Source organism: Corvus hawaiiensis, chromosome 1 (genome assembly GCF_020740725.1).
Source record: "Corvus hawaiiensis isolate bCorHaw1 chromosome 1, bCorHaw1.pri.cur, whole genome shotgun sequence".
In the NCBI taxonomy this organism is placed as follows: domain Eukaryota; kingdom Metazoa; phylum Chordata; class Aves; order Passeriformes; family Corvidae; genus Corvus; species Corvus hawaiiensis.
In genome coordinates, this window is record NC_063213.1 from 43,525,670 (window position 1) to 43,540,011 (window position 14,342).

A 14,342-nucleotide genomic window follows, 5' to 3' on the forward strand; every position below is an offset into this window, starting at 1 on the left:
TTATAACTGATTGGAAAAACACAGTTACTCAAACCAAGTCTTAACATTTCATCAAGCTGCTGAGACATCCATGTATAGACCATGCCAGTATGCAGGTGTCTTTGCTATGTTCCACAAGCAATAACATATAAATAGTTTTCAAAACGTGGGCTGGAGTTTTTGTAGGTTAAGAAGGAAAAAAGACCCAAATGTTATTTTCAGTTTCTGACATGCTCAGCTTAAGCAAACCATGAAGAAAGCAAGCAATTATAAGGAATGCTACGTGGCATGTAGTGGTTTTCACTGATATAGCATTATCCATACACTAAAAGCTGGTGATAAACCATACTTGATAATGTACATATTACTTGAGAAGAACGTAAGTATCTGAGTGCTACTGAGAGTTCTGTTGCTCATCTGTAATTTCAAGCTGAAGATGGCCTTCTCTGTCAACCATGGGTCAACATAACTCTCAAGTAGGCACAGGTTTCGCAGCGTTGCTTCTTGATAATGAACATTTCACTTCAAGCCCCAGGTAATACCAGATACAGAAAAAAACCCCACATATGTATGTATTTGGTTCCTGGGTCTATGTGGATGCTTTTAACCCCACTCTACTCCTCACTGAACTTCACTTTCCACCCCTCTGTACTCATGTCTAAACATAAAGGTATTTACATGTCTGAAAGGAACTGGAAAGCAACTGTGATAATTCCCAGAGGATTTTAAAGCTCTTCTCACACAAAAGCAACACATCATTATGTCACAGTAGCACTTCAATAAGAGGCACCTCAGGAAGGGCCTCTGACATAGTTATGATTAGCAGATTCATCATTTTCACTACCTCACTTGTAAAAGAAAGACTGGAACAGAAATATTTTCAGTTAGTATCATCCTACCCTGGAATCAGTTATGTCTGTAGGCCTTATAGAATGTGCCATCAATAACATGATCTTTGGACAAAGGTACTTTCATGCATTGTTGGAAGTCCCTAAAACTGACGGGTCTTTGAAATCGCGTGTGTATCTGTTGTTCCTTGGCAGGTTCTAAATCCACAAATTCATGAGTGGCTTATTGTGATTCATATGCCACTTTCATTTTTGGCAGGTAATGCTAATGGTATTGGAGAATGACTATTTGAATGAGATCTGCACCCACTTCCCTCAAATCAGGACTCTAAAAATGCACAGAATGGAGCTGTCAGCATAAATAATAAAAAAAAAATTTAAAAAGAATGCGAACACTTATTCTGTATAGGGTTTCAACTGCACAGTTCCAGGCATCAGGGATGAGCAGGATGAACAGGACTTTCTGTAGTTCCTGTAGAAGGTTGGGCAAGCAAACATCTGGGGGTGGACACTGAGGAAGAGGAAATATCTACGTGTCAGTAATAGGAAAGTTATATTGTACACCTGCTTTTTAGGCATGCCATCTGTGCTCAGTCATACCATATAGCTTTGATGACATGCCACAGCTAAAGGACAGGCAATATATGTCTTGCTTCAGTGACATGAATGACACAACTTGGTAAAACTCACTGCTTAATGATATAAATCATAACTCTCAAGCACAGTATATGGTTGTTCCATATGTTTTTCAGGGTTTAGACCCATATTAGGGATTTTGGCACTAAAAGCACTGAAGGAGCATTATTGTGAAAACCAATTCACACTAGGTAAGCAAGAGCACCTTTTCTATACTAATGCTGGACTTCCCATCATATTTTGTTAGTCTGTAACTATACCATAACATTCAGCTAATATTGTTTACAGTAGCCTAATATCAAGCAATTCTATTCCCATTACTGCTCACAGTCTGATATTAAATATTTGTTTCCAAAGTAAACTGCCCAATGTAGTTGAAAAGTATTACCACACTTTTTTTTTAAGCTGGATAGATCTTATCTTTTAAAAACAAAATGTGACCTTAAAAAAAAGCGTGTATATTTTGACTAATACACAAAGTTGATGAAAAATAAGGTTTATGTTACATTTCTATTTTAAGGAAGGATTTTCCGTAGTGCATTTGAGGATCTTTAAGAGGGAGCTTGGTCTAAATTCAGTTCCAGTTCTGGATCTGGTCTTAAATCCATGTGTAGCCTCAGGCAAATGTGTTAATTTTCCCTTTTCAGTTTCCCTGCCTTTAAAGTGGGGATAACATGACTAACCCAAATAGTTTAGCTGCAATTTGTAGCAATGAGTAACTTGATTATTAGATTTCTGAGACATGAAACACGATTATTATTAGGGCTTACTGACCAGCCAGTCAAAAATGTGATACAGATAAAGGAGATGGGTCTTTGACAATAGAAGGATGTAGGTTAGTCAGTCAGTCAGTTAGAGCAGCCCTGCAAGGAGGCGACTCCAGGGAGTGGAGAGTTGGACCTATAAAAGTGAGAATGACCCCTCCGTACTGATTTCCTATTTATTTTCCTATTTATTCCCATGGTATCAAAATACCATAAAAAGCTAAGTCCTTTCTGGGAGATGAATAGGTCCAAAGCACTACAACAAATCAGCTGCAGGCAAATAAATTTTTATCTGTGTAAGTGAGCTCAATGTTATTTTCTAGTGGAAATGTCAGAATTGATTAAAGACCTAGCATTTCTATTTAAAATGAGAGAGTAGGGGATGATACATTTTAAACAGAGAAAAAGTCAGCAGACTGATAACATGGAGATAAAGGGGTGGCTTACTTTCTAGTGTTGTTGCAGTAAATTAGTACTCAACATATTGAGTCCAAATTTGCACCACTGTACCTAGTATAAATAGTAGTGCCTTTTAATAACTGTGACAAAAATACTCTCCCCACTGGCAAGGTCAATATTATTAATTGCTATTCCTATTATTAACCTTTCGGCTTGTGTATCCGCCATGGATTAATGATTATTCAATAACTGAGCTACAAGGTTAACCTTTTAATAGCAATTAATAGAAGGACATACTGCTGGCTAGCTAGCAAAAGCAATGACGTATCAACTTCTTGGCCTTGGTCTTGTTTCATGCAAAGGTGCCTATGGGAATTGTACCTGTCAGTTCCCAGAGCTGAAAGAGAAAATCTGCCTCAAAGTCGAGACAAATAAAAGACGGAGATTGGGCCGACATCCGAGGTCCCCTCTCCCATCAGTTTCCTAGGGAATAAGAAACAGCCTCAGCTTTCAGGGAAACCTGCACTCATTGCCAGGGTCATTCTCCAGGAAGTCCACTTCCAAATCCTGCATCAGTGAAGAGGGGAAAGAAGGTCTTAAAAACAAAAAAAGGAGAGAAAAGTACTTCCCCTAGGAGAAGTTTCACGAATAAAGGCGATTCTCAAACAGCGTTACGGAGGAGCACGTGGCGCCAGGTGAAACACCGGGCAGGAGCCCCAGAGTGATGGGCGGCGGGGCTCGGCCCCGCTCCCGGCCCGACGGGGCAGCAGAGCTGCCGGCGGGCCGAGGCCTCCGGGGGATGCCTGTCCGCACCCGGGAATCCCCAACCCGCGGAGGCCGCCAGCTCGGTAGCGGAGCTTCTCTCCCTCAGCCACTTCAAATCGCGGGTGGCCGTGGGGCGGCTGCCTGCCCGAAAGGGGCTGCTGCCGGTGCTCTGGGAGTAGCGGCGAGGGGTGGCCAGAGGGCGCGGGGGCAGCTGTGGAAATAAAGGAGCGGGGGAAGCATGGAGAGAAGGGGGGAGAGGGGGGTGGGGGCGCGGTGCCGGGGGAAGGCAATGCGGGGACAGTGGAGGGTTTCGACCCGAGTTGCGGGGGGTAGGGGGTCGCGGCAGGGATGGACACACGCACACCACCATCCCCCGGCACTTCCACCAAGTCAGCCCCACCGCCCCGCGTGGCCGGGAGCCGCTGGAGGGAAGGAGCCGCCGCGCACACACACACAGACACACGCCACCGCTGCGCTCCAGCCGCCGCTCGGTTCTCCCCCCCCTCCCACCGCCGCCGTGCAGGCAGGAGGCAGCGGGCGCGGAGCCGAGCGGGCGGCGCAGGGCTCGGAGTCCCCCGGCCCCAGTCGGACCGGCCTCCAGCGGCCGCGCTGCCCCGACGGCACCGCCGCCCCCTCCCCGGGGGCAGCGCGCACCTCCCCGCCCGGAGGAGCCGTGCGAGGCAGCGGGCGGGGGAGCGGGGGCACACGCACACACTCACACACATATACACACACACACGCAGGCACACCCGCACAGACACACGCAGGCAGAGGCAGGGTTGCCCCACGCCGGTACCTTGCTGCCCTGGTGTTTTCCGTCCGGGCTCCTCCTTGCTGAGGCAGCTCGGGAGCGGAGTCGAGCGGGCGGGTGCGTGTGCGTGTGTGTGTGTGTATGTGCGTGCGTGCATGCGTGTGCCTGTGTGTGTGTGCGAGAGCGAGCGAGCGAGAGAGACTCTCCCCCCCTCCCCCTCCTCCTCCTCGCTCTCCTTCCTTTAAACGCCCACTCCTGATGGGTGAAAAGACAACTTGAACTTCAGTGCAATTAACTTCGCCGGCGCCTCGGAAGCCGGAGGTGTCGCCGGCCTCGCCCGCCGCGCTCCCATGAGTGAGTCGGTCCCGCTCCTTCGGCGTCGCTCCTCGGGGACGTGGGGGACGGGGGGGGACGGGGCCGTGCCGGGGGCACCCGCCGCGGCGATTTACCGAGGCCGGCTGTGCCGGCCCGGGAGGGCGGGCGGGAGGGAGGCGCAGGGCGGGTGGCCGCGCTTGGCGCTGCCGCTGCCGGAGCCTCCCGGCCGGCACGGGCTCACACCTGCCGCCGCGCCGCTGCCGGTCGCCGGCCCCGCTCCGGTCCGCTCCCCTGCCCGCTGCCGCCTCACCCGCCACCGGCACGGGGGTAGTGGGGGGAGGTGGGGGTGGGGGCAGAGGGAAAAAACCCAGAAGTTTGGCAAAGTTCTTACCCAGCCCCGCGCGCCTCCCGGCAGCGGCGGGCGCGGGGCGGCGGCGCCCCCGACGGCGCGGGGCGAGGCGGCGGGCCCGGGGGGTCGCGGGCAGGGAGGGGGGGGTCTCGGGGTGGCGCTTCCGCGGGGCGCGGGGGTTGCGCGGGCGGCCGAGCGGCGATGGCTGGCCCAGCCGGGGGCGCGCCCGTGGCGGTGGGTGGCACGTCCCCCCCGCCCGCCCGCGGCACGACCCGGCGCTGCCGCTGTCACAGGGAGTAGTGCCAGGAACTCGTCTCTGTGCTCCAGGATTTTATTTTTTGGTTTTTCCGCTCCGTCTCCGAACCCGCCACCCGAGGTTTTGCTAAACCCTCGCCCCTTTGTCGCCGTCTCCGCCGGCTGTCGGGGGGAGCGCTCCTGACAGGCACCTGCCCGACCCGGAGTTTTCCTCTGCCAGTCTCCAGCTTTCTCTGACTGCGGGAGAAACTTCACTAAAATCTAAGTTTTCTGAAACACTTTGCACCAGCTCCTGAGCTGGAATGAGTTTAAACTGAGGAAAGCTCTCCGCTGGTTTTAGTCCGTACAAATGAGCGCAGCGCTTCTGCGAAAATTCACAAATTCAGATGCAGAGACTCCAGGGCGTGTGATCTGGAGGTGCCCTTTCATTCTGGTCCGTGCTGCTTGGGTGGGAGTTAGCAGCGGCCCCTTATTTCTACTTTGTATTATTTTGGTACAGTGCATTCATATATTTGTCTGCTGTAGTCTGCTGGCAAACATTAGCATTCAAGCTTACATTTTTGACAAATGTGCAGACAGGAATAGCATGAATAGGCATCTTAAATATTAACAACCTAAGCATCTGTTGTGAAACAAATTTAATATATTTACTCTGTTTTTCTCACATTGTTAGAAAAGGTTACAATAAGTGTAAAATTTCAGCTGTAGTTAGCACAAGGAATGCTTGGATATTTCACTATCTCTTCAAGCATTTAACACAATCACCAGATAGAAATGTGTCAAATCAGGCGCACTATTCAAAAACAACTTGAAACTGTAAGCGTAGAGTGTATAGACATGAATATAGGATGTTCTTTGCAATTTCTATCTTCTAATTACTCTTCAGCGCTATTTGTAGAATTTGAGAGTGTTCTTTCCAGTCCCGTACTCCTATATGCTCTTTAATATGTTTATACATACACTCATTTTCTAATTCACTTTCTATTTGAGATTGTTATTGGTATTACCTTGCTTTTCAAATCAAAGCAATGGTTTTGCAAGGAAATGTGAAATAACATAGAGTAGGTAAAAAAATGAGCAGACAGAAAATGCAACGTGTTCACATATAAGCATGCATCAGAACAGATAGGGTACACACATAATAAGGCAATAGAAGAGAAATTAAAATCCTTGGCTAGTATGCTATGTATGCCCACTCTTCAGTACAGCTAGTGGAAAAGAAACAACTGACTCCAAGGAATTCCTCTGTCCCTGTAATAAAACTGTTCAGAGTACAACAAGAGCACAGAAGAGCGAAGCCTCCAAAAAGGCTGTAGAGTTATTTCAGGAATCAGTGCATTCCTTCCCTTTTTCCCACAAGTTCAAATATGTAATAAATAAGTCCTTTGTATGCAAAATAGTTTACTGGAACAAAAAATATTTAAATGAAATGCTTTTTGTGCATGAATTTTGAAAAACTGGCCATTTCCTTTTTATACTCTTTGTTCTTGATACTTTAAATAGCAAAGTAACTCTCGCAGTTTCCCTTCTCTTGCTATTTTAGCGACTCATGAATCCTAACCTGCTGTTGTGCTCCCGAGAAAGCAGTGTGAAGCAGAGTCAATCTGTAACTCACTGATGGGACACAGTGCTTTGGCAGTATCAGAAGCTGAGAGAGGCTGCCACGCCAGCCCCAGCTTGTACGCGAGCAGGGCACCTCTCTGGTTTGCAGCGTAGGCCCAGCAGGTCAGCGGATGAGCACCTGCCCTCTGTGGCTGTGCTTCCCAAGGCAGGGCAGGCAGCGCCAGCCCTGCCTGCACCCCTGCCAGCATCCCACAGGCACCAAGCACCACGTTCAGCTCTGCTGGGGACATGGGCACATCCACCCCTGCAGCACTAAAACCTCTTTAGAGAGGTTTCTCCCATGTTACAGGTTTGGGATAGAGAAGGGTTTACATGTATGCAACTGCCTTTTAGAAGATAATCATTGAAGTCTGGTGTTCTTCTTAAAAAAAACCAAAAAACCAAACAAAAAAACCTCCACCAAATCTTTAAAATATATCAACTACTTGATTTTTTCAAAGTATTGTCACCTTTTTAATTTCATCTATTTTTTTAAATCTAAGTATTGTCAGAGGAATTTGTAGTAATTCTTTAGGTATCCAGCTGTATTTGAAAAAAAAAAAAAATTAAGGAGATTACTTTATTAATAAAATACTTTGTAATATATAGGAAAATACATTAAAGTAGATTTCTGAATTAAAACTGGAGGAAATATGACTTCTGAAATGTTTTAGTCATATTTCTAGGAACTATGGTATTTTAACATAGACTCTAGTGAAGCATTTTATTGCCTTCTTGTATATAACTGCCATTGCTCTCTCTAGATATATTTAATATATATCCAGTGAAGCCACAAACTTTCCTTCTACAACAGTTTAAACACATCTGGAACATTTTACTTTCTTATAATTTATGTTAATAGATGTAGAGTGTATATACAATCTTCTCAGACATCATTGCTTTTTCCAAAGGGGAATTTTTTTACTTTCAGTCAGGGAATATATTTATAAGAACAAAATAACTCAAAGTATAGGCAATTCTATATATCATTTTATTTTCTGTTATATTAGGTTGATTATATAAAGCTTTCATTTAGAGCGATGGGATGATGAAATTACAGAGGAGTGATTGGCTTTTGTTTTTTCAAATGGCTCGAGTTGAGGGCTGCAAAAATGAATGTTTTTGGTAAAGTTCTTTGAGTACATAATATTTTTCATAGAATTCTGACAAATTAATTTGATAGAAAAGCCACAAGTCTCTTAGCCAGGTAAAATGGAAGTTCTGTTTTTGCCGTTATAGGCATCAGGCTTCAGTAATCTGCTCCTCTTGTGGAATGAACACTTTCTACTTAAAGCTATCATGCACCTACTGTTTATTTACGCTGCATTAAACTGACAGCACGGCAATCAGAGGAAAAAATATGGCTTACTTTCCTGAAGTAAACACTAGTTTATAGGTTAGTGCCTGTATTTATATTCCTGTCGCCACTAAATAATGGCTGTCTCCATTTTAATATCTACCTGTGGTGTTACCCAGGGCAGCTGGCTCTTCCTTGTTTAAAACAAGGGAAAAAGGAAGGGGAGGTTAGGAAGAGAAGAAAGTTTTTTTATCATTCCACTCTAAGTGAAACTTAATAGAAAAGTGATTCGGTATTCCTTTCTGTGGCATGCCGAAGCCAGTTTTAAAGACATAGTATTCAGTTTAACTTGGTGTAATTGAATTGCATCTCAAACAGGGAAAACAGAATTCCTTAACAGTATTTGTCTATCCAAGACACTGAAATTGTATATTCAGGCAATGGCAGATTAAGGGCAGAAGCATTTTATTAATAACTGAAAGCACATATGTGTGTGTGATGAAAAATGTTCTGCAAATCTGTCACTATGCAATCAAGTGCATTTTTTAAACTTTAGTTGTCACAAAGTTGCTACTGATTCTAAAAAAAAAAAAAAAAAAGAAAAAAAGCAAGAAGTAAAACAGTTTGACGGTTAAAGAGTAACTTACAGTTCTTACTGCCTGTTATACGGAAATTTTGCAACTTTATAAAGTCCATGTCAGAAAGCCCTGTTGATGGTACTTTCAATCTTGGACTAATGAGTCCAAGTAGCCAGTATTTGAACTGAAGATAACAACAGTCAGAATAACCCACAGTTCGCAAAAAGCTTCTCTAAATTCTCTGTTGAAGGCTTCCATTAATAACCTTTACCTGAGAGGTTCATTTCTTCCTCAGCTTCTGAAAGTATTATACTTAACACTAAGTTGGCTTGTTGGTCAGTTCCCTTGGCTGTGGTATCATGAACTCTCAACAGCCCAGACCACAACTTGTAACTGTTACTTCCAACAGGATATAGTCTGATGTTCTCTTCAGAAATGCTGGTGTTTTCGAATATTTGCCATCCTGTGGCATCTGAGCTTACCACAATTATCACCAACACTTCATTTCTTAATGGGTATCCATTCTATAGCTTTGCAAATGTCAACTTTCTAATGGTTTCCGCACGGCATTGCTCTCAGTAGGTGTAAGTCTTGATAGAGATTAATTTTAAGGAGACTTGCCAGCACTGATCTTGTACATATGTTCTGATCTGGTCCTTGTGCCCTGTACCAGTTGTAATCTACTCTTAATCTGTTTTATCTGGTGCAGTGTACTAGGAATGGCATAGTAATAGTAGAGTACAGTAGTAGAGTGTAGTAACATACCTCAGGCACCGTCTGAATTCTAAATATTTCCTTTTAAACTTGCTGAGCCTGACTTTGCTCCCATGCACACTGCTGTGTCACTGCAGAGCTTAGTTTTCACTGTTCTTGTAGAAGATCAACATTAGGTGTTCAGACAGGCTGAGGGGCAAATTAACACTTAGTATTTGTGCCAAGGTCCACCTTGTAGCTATTTATTTAGAATACCAACACACAGCAGTCGCTTTGGAGATTGATTTCCCTGTGAGACCCTGTGCATTTGTGTATGCTGGGATTGGGACTGTAGGACCTGCTCTCAGCAGAGTGTAGGCTAGCTGCTGTCTCTGAGCTGTTGTAAAGCATGGCTGGGGACACCTCTGCACAGCTGTAGGTTCACAAGAGTTAGCTCTCGCCACCTTGTGCTTCGCTGTTGTGAACTGCGGGTTAGAAGAGAGGCAGAGGAGTCTGCTGGCCTGCAGATGGGCCTCAGTCACCCCAGCTGCACCTGGGTGCAGAACATCAGGATGGGCCACGTCTGTCAGCTGTGTTGGCCTTACATAACTTCCAGCCACTATCTGCTTTATCTCTTTCCCGTGGCACATTATGACATGATATGACCTGAGGAGATGAGGGAGGTGCTTTAAACCTCAAGTGCATCTCATCTTCCCAGGATCCTGCTCTGACAGGATTTATTTGGCCAGCAGCAATCGTTTGTGGGTCATTACACTTGCTGTTCACTAGACAAAGTGGTGATGCGCTCAGATCACATATACTTGGGGGACTGTCTCGTACTCTTTTCTGGTGTCTGGACTCCTGGTTCTGGTTTCAGCCCTGAAAAAAATGTGTGATTTTGGGTTAATAACTGTCCATGCCATGTTTGCCATCCTTAATGCTGTAACCCTGATTTTGAAAATGCTCAGCACACAACTTCATATGAAAGAAAAGGAAGCTGCAGCACACTATTCTTTTATAAATGTGGCCTTAATATGCTCCTGGTTTATTTACCCAGCTACAAAATTAGTAATATACGTGTTTCATAGAACACTGAAGGATTAAGTAATTCTTTATATTTGTAAATCAGTCCTAGAGTGGAAAACATTTTCAGCACAAGTGCCAAGAATTGCTGCTCTGAACTCAAACCCACATGCAAAGGTATGAGAAAGGTATTTCCTTTTCAGTAACTGCACTTAGAATGTGTGTCTGGTCATAATAGCCAGGTAATTAAAAACATTTTCAATGAAAAGAAAGAAAGTTCTAAATTTCATACACACCCCATGTTCCTACTTCTATTACATTAAATAAAAGACAGAAAAGAGAGGAGGGAAAGAGAGTGGGAGAGAGCATGCATGCACGCAAGCTCTCAGAAAGACCAAATGCAAAAAATGGAGAGAAATTGCAGACTGAGTTTTAAAATGTTTATAATCAAAGATGAAATTAATAATTTTGTGGAAAGCAGTATTAGAAAGATTTTAAATCATTAGCGCTTTTCATCATAGGTGGGCTTCCTTGATAAATGAAAAGAGTCTCAAGAATAATTAAAGGCATCTTAAAACTTAAAAATGACAGTTCTAGCTTCTAAGGATTCATTGTAATGTAATAATACTGTATGCTTTTTGGTGTTACTTCTGCACTAGACATTTAATTACAGTCTTTGTGAGACATGTTATCTGTATAGTAACCAGTGCATAAAAAGAATGATATTTACTTTTACATACAAGCTCTTGCTTGCCAGCTTTCTTTTTAAGATTATAGATTAAGATCTTCAATCCAGAATGTTCATGACTTCAATGAAAACAACTTAATTTGACACAATTTTGGGGAGGAATGGAGCATTTATTGTAATAGTACTGCTTCTCAAGTCACACTTTTTGCAATAATATTTGACCTGCTGTTTAGCAGTAGGTTTTTTTTCTGTGCAAAAGCGCAAACTCAGCGTTTCTTTGCTTGTTCAAAGGGTAGATTTTAGAATATCAAATGAAAAAGCAGGTTTAATTTTTATATGGAGAAGTAAGATTTTAAAAAGCTTCTAAGAGTAGTTTGGTAGGTTTTTTACAGGTACAGCTTATTGCTGAGAGGAAATTTGGAGCTTGCTTTTGCTATGTCAGATATTGACTATTGTCTGAAATTTACACTGAATAATATAAATTCATGGGGTACATAGCTTGGTCCACCCATCGCTGTGGAAAAGTGAGTACATTTGCAAAAAGGTGCATAAAATTAGTTTTTCTCTTGATACACTTCCAGATTCCCCTATTGTGAAAAGTGCTTCTCAACATACTGAACTTCCCACAGTTCCTAGGTTCCGCACTGCCGTCTTTGCAGGATGAGGCACAAGGGAAACCGCATCCAACAGTTTTAAAGCAGAGCTTTTCAATCGATAATATGTATCATACATCTTCTTTCGGGTCTTGTTTTTCATTTCTTATCTAGGAGTTCTGTGCAGGAACTGTACGATATAGGTTTTGAGCCCCTAGTTTCAGCGTGCTTTGTAAGAAAATCTCACAGTAAAGTCAATCAGACAAAATCAATCTCTATCCCATTGACTGTATTTTATTGACTTTCTTTTTCTTTTTTTCTTCACCTGACTCACTGAATACCATAATCATTTTCACCATTCCTGATGAAATTCATTATAATCTTCTTAAGGCAATTTTGTAGCATGTTTGTATTTGAAACTTGTGATTCCACTACTTTATTTGGGCTGCTAGCCCTACAAGGAACCGACTTCTGCATTGCCGCTTAAAATGACAATTAGGATACTCATAGGTGTAGTTATTGTTTTCTAAGCATTCCAGAAGAATTTTATAGATACCATGCAAGAGAATTGAACCAGTAGAATTTCTTTATATGTTTGGCAGGATGACAGATATGCCGTAAGAAGCATTATACTGTCTGATAAATTGCATTACCAAGCACTATTTCATATAGGTTCTGTCTCTTTAAAAATGCAGTCTCCTCTATTTGCCCTATTAATTGTTGATATGTTGCCATCCACGAGACAAAAATTAGAGCTGTAATTAAATAATCATGTGATGCTCCTTAGTGCCAGTGAGAGCAAACTCATTTTTCCAGGCCCTGATGGTCACTGATTATTGTATTACTACTGGCTTGCTTTATTTTTTTTTAATGGCTCTATAATGCTGGGTTACCTAACCACTGCCCTTCTTTTCAAAATTAAAGGAATTAAAGAACATTAAGTCTCTTAATTGGCCAGTGGTCTATGGGGGCGCAAAGTAGTCATACCTTCTCTGCTTTTTGGTCACTCAATTGGTTCTACTGGGAGAACTACATCAGTGGTGTGGTTGCATGCCATTTAATTTACACTGGTGTTTTGGCTGGGATGGATGCATATAGGGAATGCCAGGAGAATTACAAAAGGAGCAGGGTATTAAAATTCAGAAATGATTAAAATTGAAATAAAAGGATGCTGCTGCTTTGCCAGTACTCTGGCAGTCATAATGACACATAGAGATTAGTTTCCACCTTCATCTTTTCCTTCTTTCTCATTTCCTCTTGTTTATTGTTGACACATTTTCCTTATGTCTCTGCTTCTCAGCACTTTTTTTCACTGTTATATATTCCTACTTTTTCTCTTTCCTTAAGCATGGAGAAGCTTACTTAACCTTATTATAACAATAACAGAATAGGTTATTAATATTTAATATGCACATGATTAAAATTTCTCTCTTAAACATAGGTCAGCTCTATTATTAACTGACATGTTATTTTTCATTAAAAAATTTTTATTCTGCCCTTACGGTTTCTCAAACACCCTTTACTTTGGTGGTGATTTAACACATAATGTTTAGAAAACTGTGTTAGGCTAGTGAAAAAAAAGAACTTACCAGTCATGGATAATCAATTATGCATGAATTCAGATATAACAGATGGAAACTGGTGAGTTAAAGTTTCTCTTTAGCTTCGTGATTTTTTTGTTTTGTTTTTGTGACACCTGTCTCTTATGTATAGATAAACATCTAACATAGCATACTGCTTTTCATGCGTCTTTGTGTTTTCTGTTTTTTGGGTTTGGGGTTTTTTGGTTTTTTTTGGTTTTGTTGGTGTGGCATAAACTTATTTTCCCCTGTTTATAACTTACTATTTTTAATTTGTTTGTCTATGAGCATTTCTATACTGCCTGCCTTTTCTAGGGCTGGAGTGTCCTGTGATGAAGCCAGCATTTAACCTTCTAATAAACTACACAATGTAATTTGACCTTAAAATTGTGTCAGCATGATATTTTAAATTATAGGAGTTCATTTTTGCCTTCAGCTGCTCATGGACTATAGTGTTATGACATTAAAGCAACAGGGTAGACTGCAGCTGGGCATATGTATTCATATATGCATATACGCACATTCTTGTGATTGTGATACTTATATAGGTGTTCCCTCCAAAGGCATTAATTAAATTTCTTTCAATCATTTGACAGTGAAATAGATTGCTTTATTGCTTTTTGTTAAAAAGTTCAGTATGGACTGAGTGCAATACTTCTTTTGGTCATGGAAAGATTTTTACGGAACCAAATCAAGCAAAAAAGACAGTAACACTTTGTGATATTCCCACAGCAATGACCACTTGGTATTAAGTAAATGAAGAGCTGAATATGTTTTCTTTTTCTTTTTACACAAAAATATCTAAAATTAGAGTTTTAAGCATGGGCTTAGATGTGAGATGAGTTTATGCATAGTTCATTCATGGCAGCATATTGAGCGATTCTTGTATTTGAAGGTGTCCCGTGTTTGAAAAATATGGGGGTGAGTTGACTTGGACATTATTTTTCTATGACTGCAATAATTTGGAGCATTTCTTCACCTGGCCCCACCCACTTTGGAAGTGGCACATTTGCAGATGCGGTGCAGAGAGATTTTCCATCTGTATACCTATAAAGGAAAAATGAGTTGACAGAATTCACTGCATCTTTCATGAGCATAATATTCCAAAACTTCTCATGAGCATCTTACCAACATTTGTGAAGGAAAAAATCTAATACAGGAAGGAGTTTTTAGTATAATCTGCCAGAAGCAAATTACAGAGAAGAGAGAGACCTTTCCCCACAAATT

General features: G+C 42.4%; 2 protein-coding genes across 3 annotated transcripts in view; both read left to right on the forward strand.

Annotated features, from left to right (window-relative positions):
- The first annotated feature begins 4,154 nt into the window (after nt 1-4,154).
- Nucleotides 4,155-14,342, forward strand: part of SATB1 (SATB homeobox 1) — a 93,016-nt gene continuing 82,828 nt past the window's right edge. Inside the window, exon 1 of one of the 2 annotated variants that reach the window (XM_048302212.1) lies at nt 4,155-4,496. The gene's annotated coding sequence lies outside the window, so the exon portion shown is untranslated. The remainder of the gene's footprint in view (nt 4,497-14,342) is intronic. The other variant, XM_048302229.1, reaches the window with a different exon arrangement.
- Nucleotides 4,493-5,245, forward strand: LOC125334405 (bcl-2-binding component 3, isoforms 3/4-like). The gene has a single exon (XM_048321227.1). It carries the CDS (start codon nt 4,493-4,495, stop codon nt 5,243-5,245), a length of 753 nt encoding a protein of 250 aa, XP_048177184.1.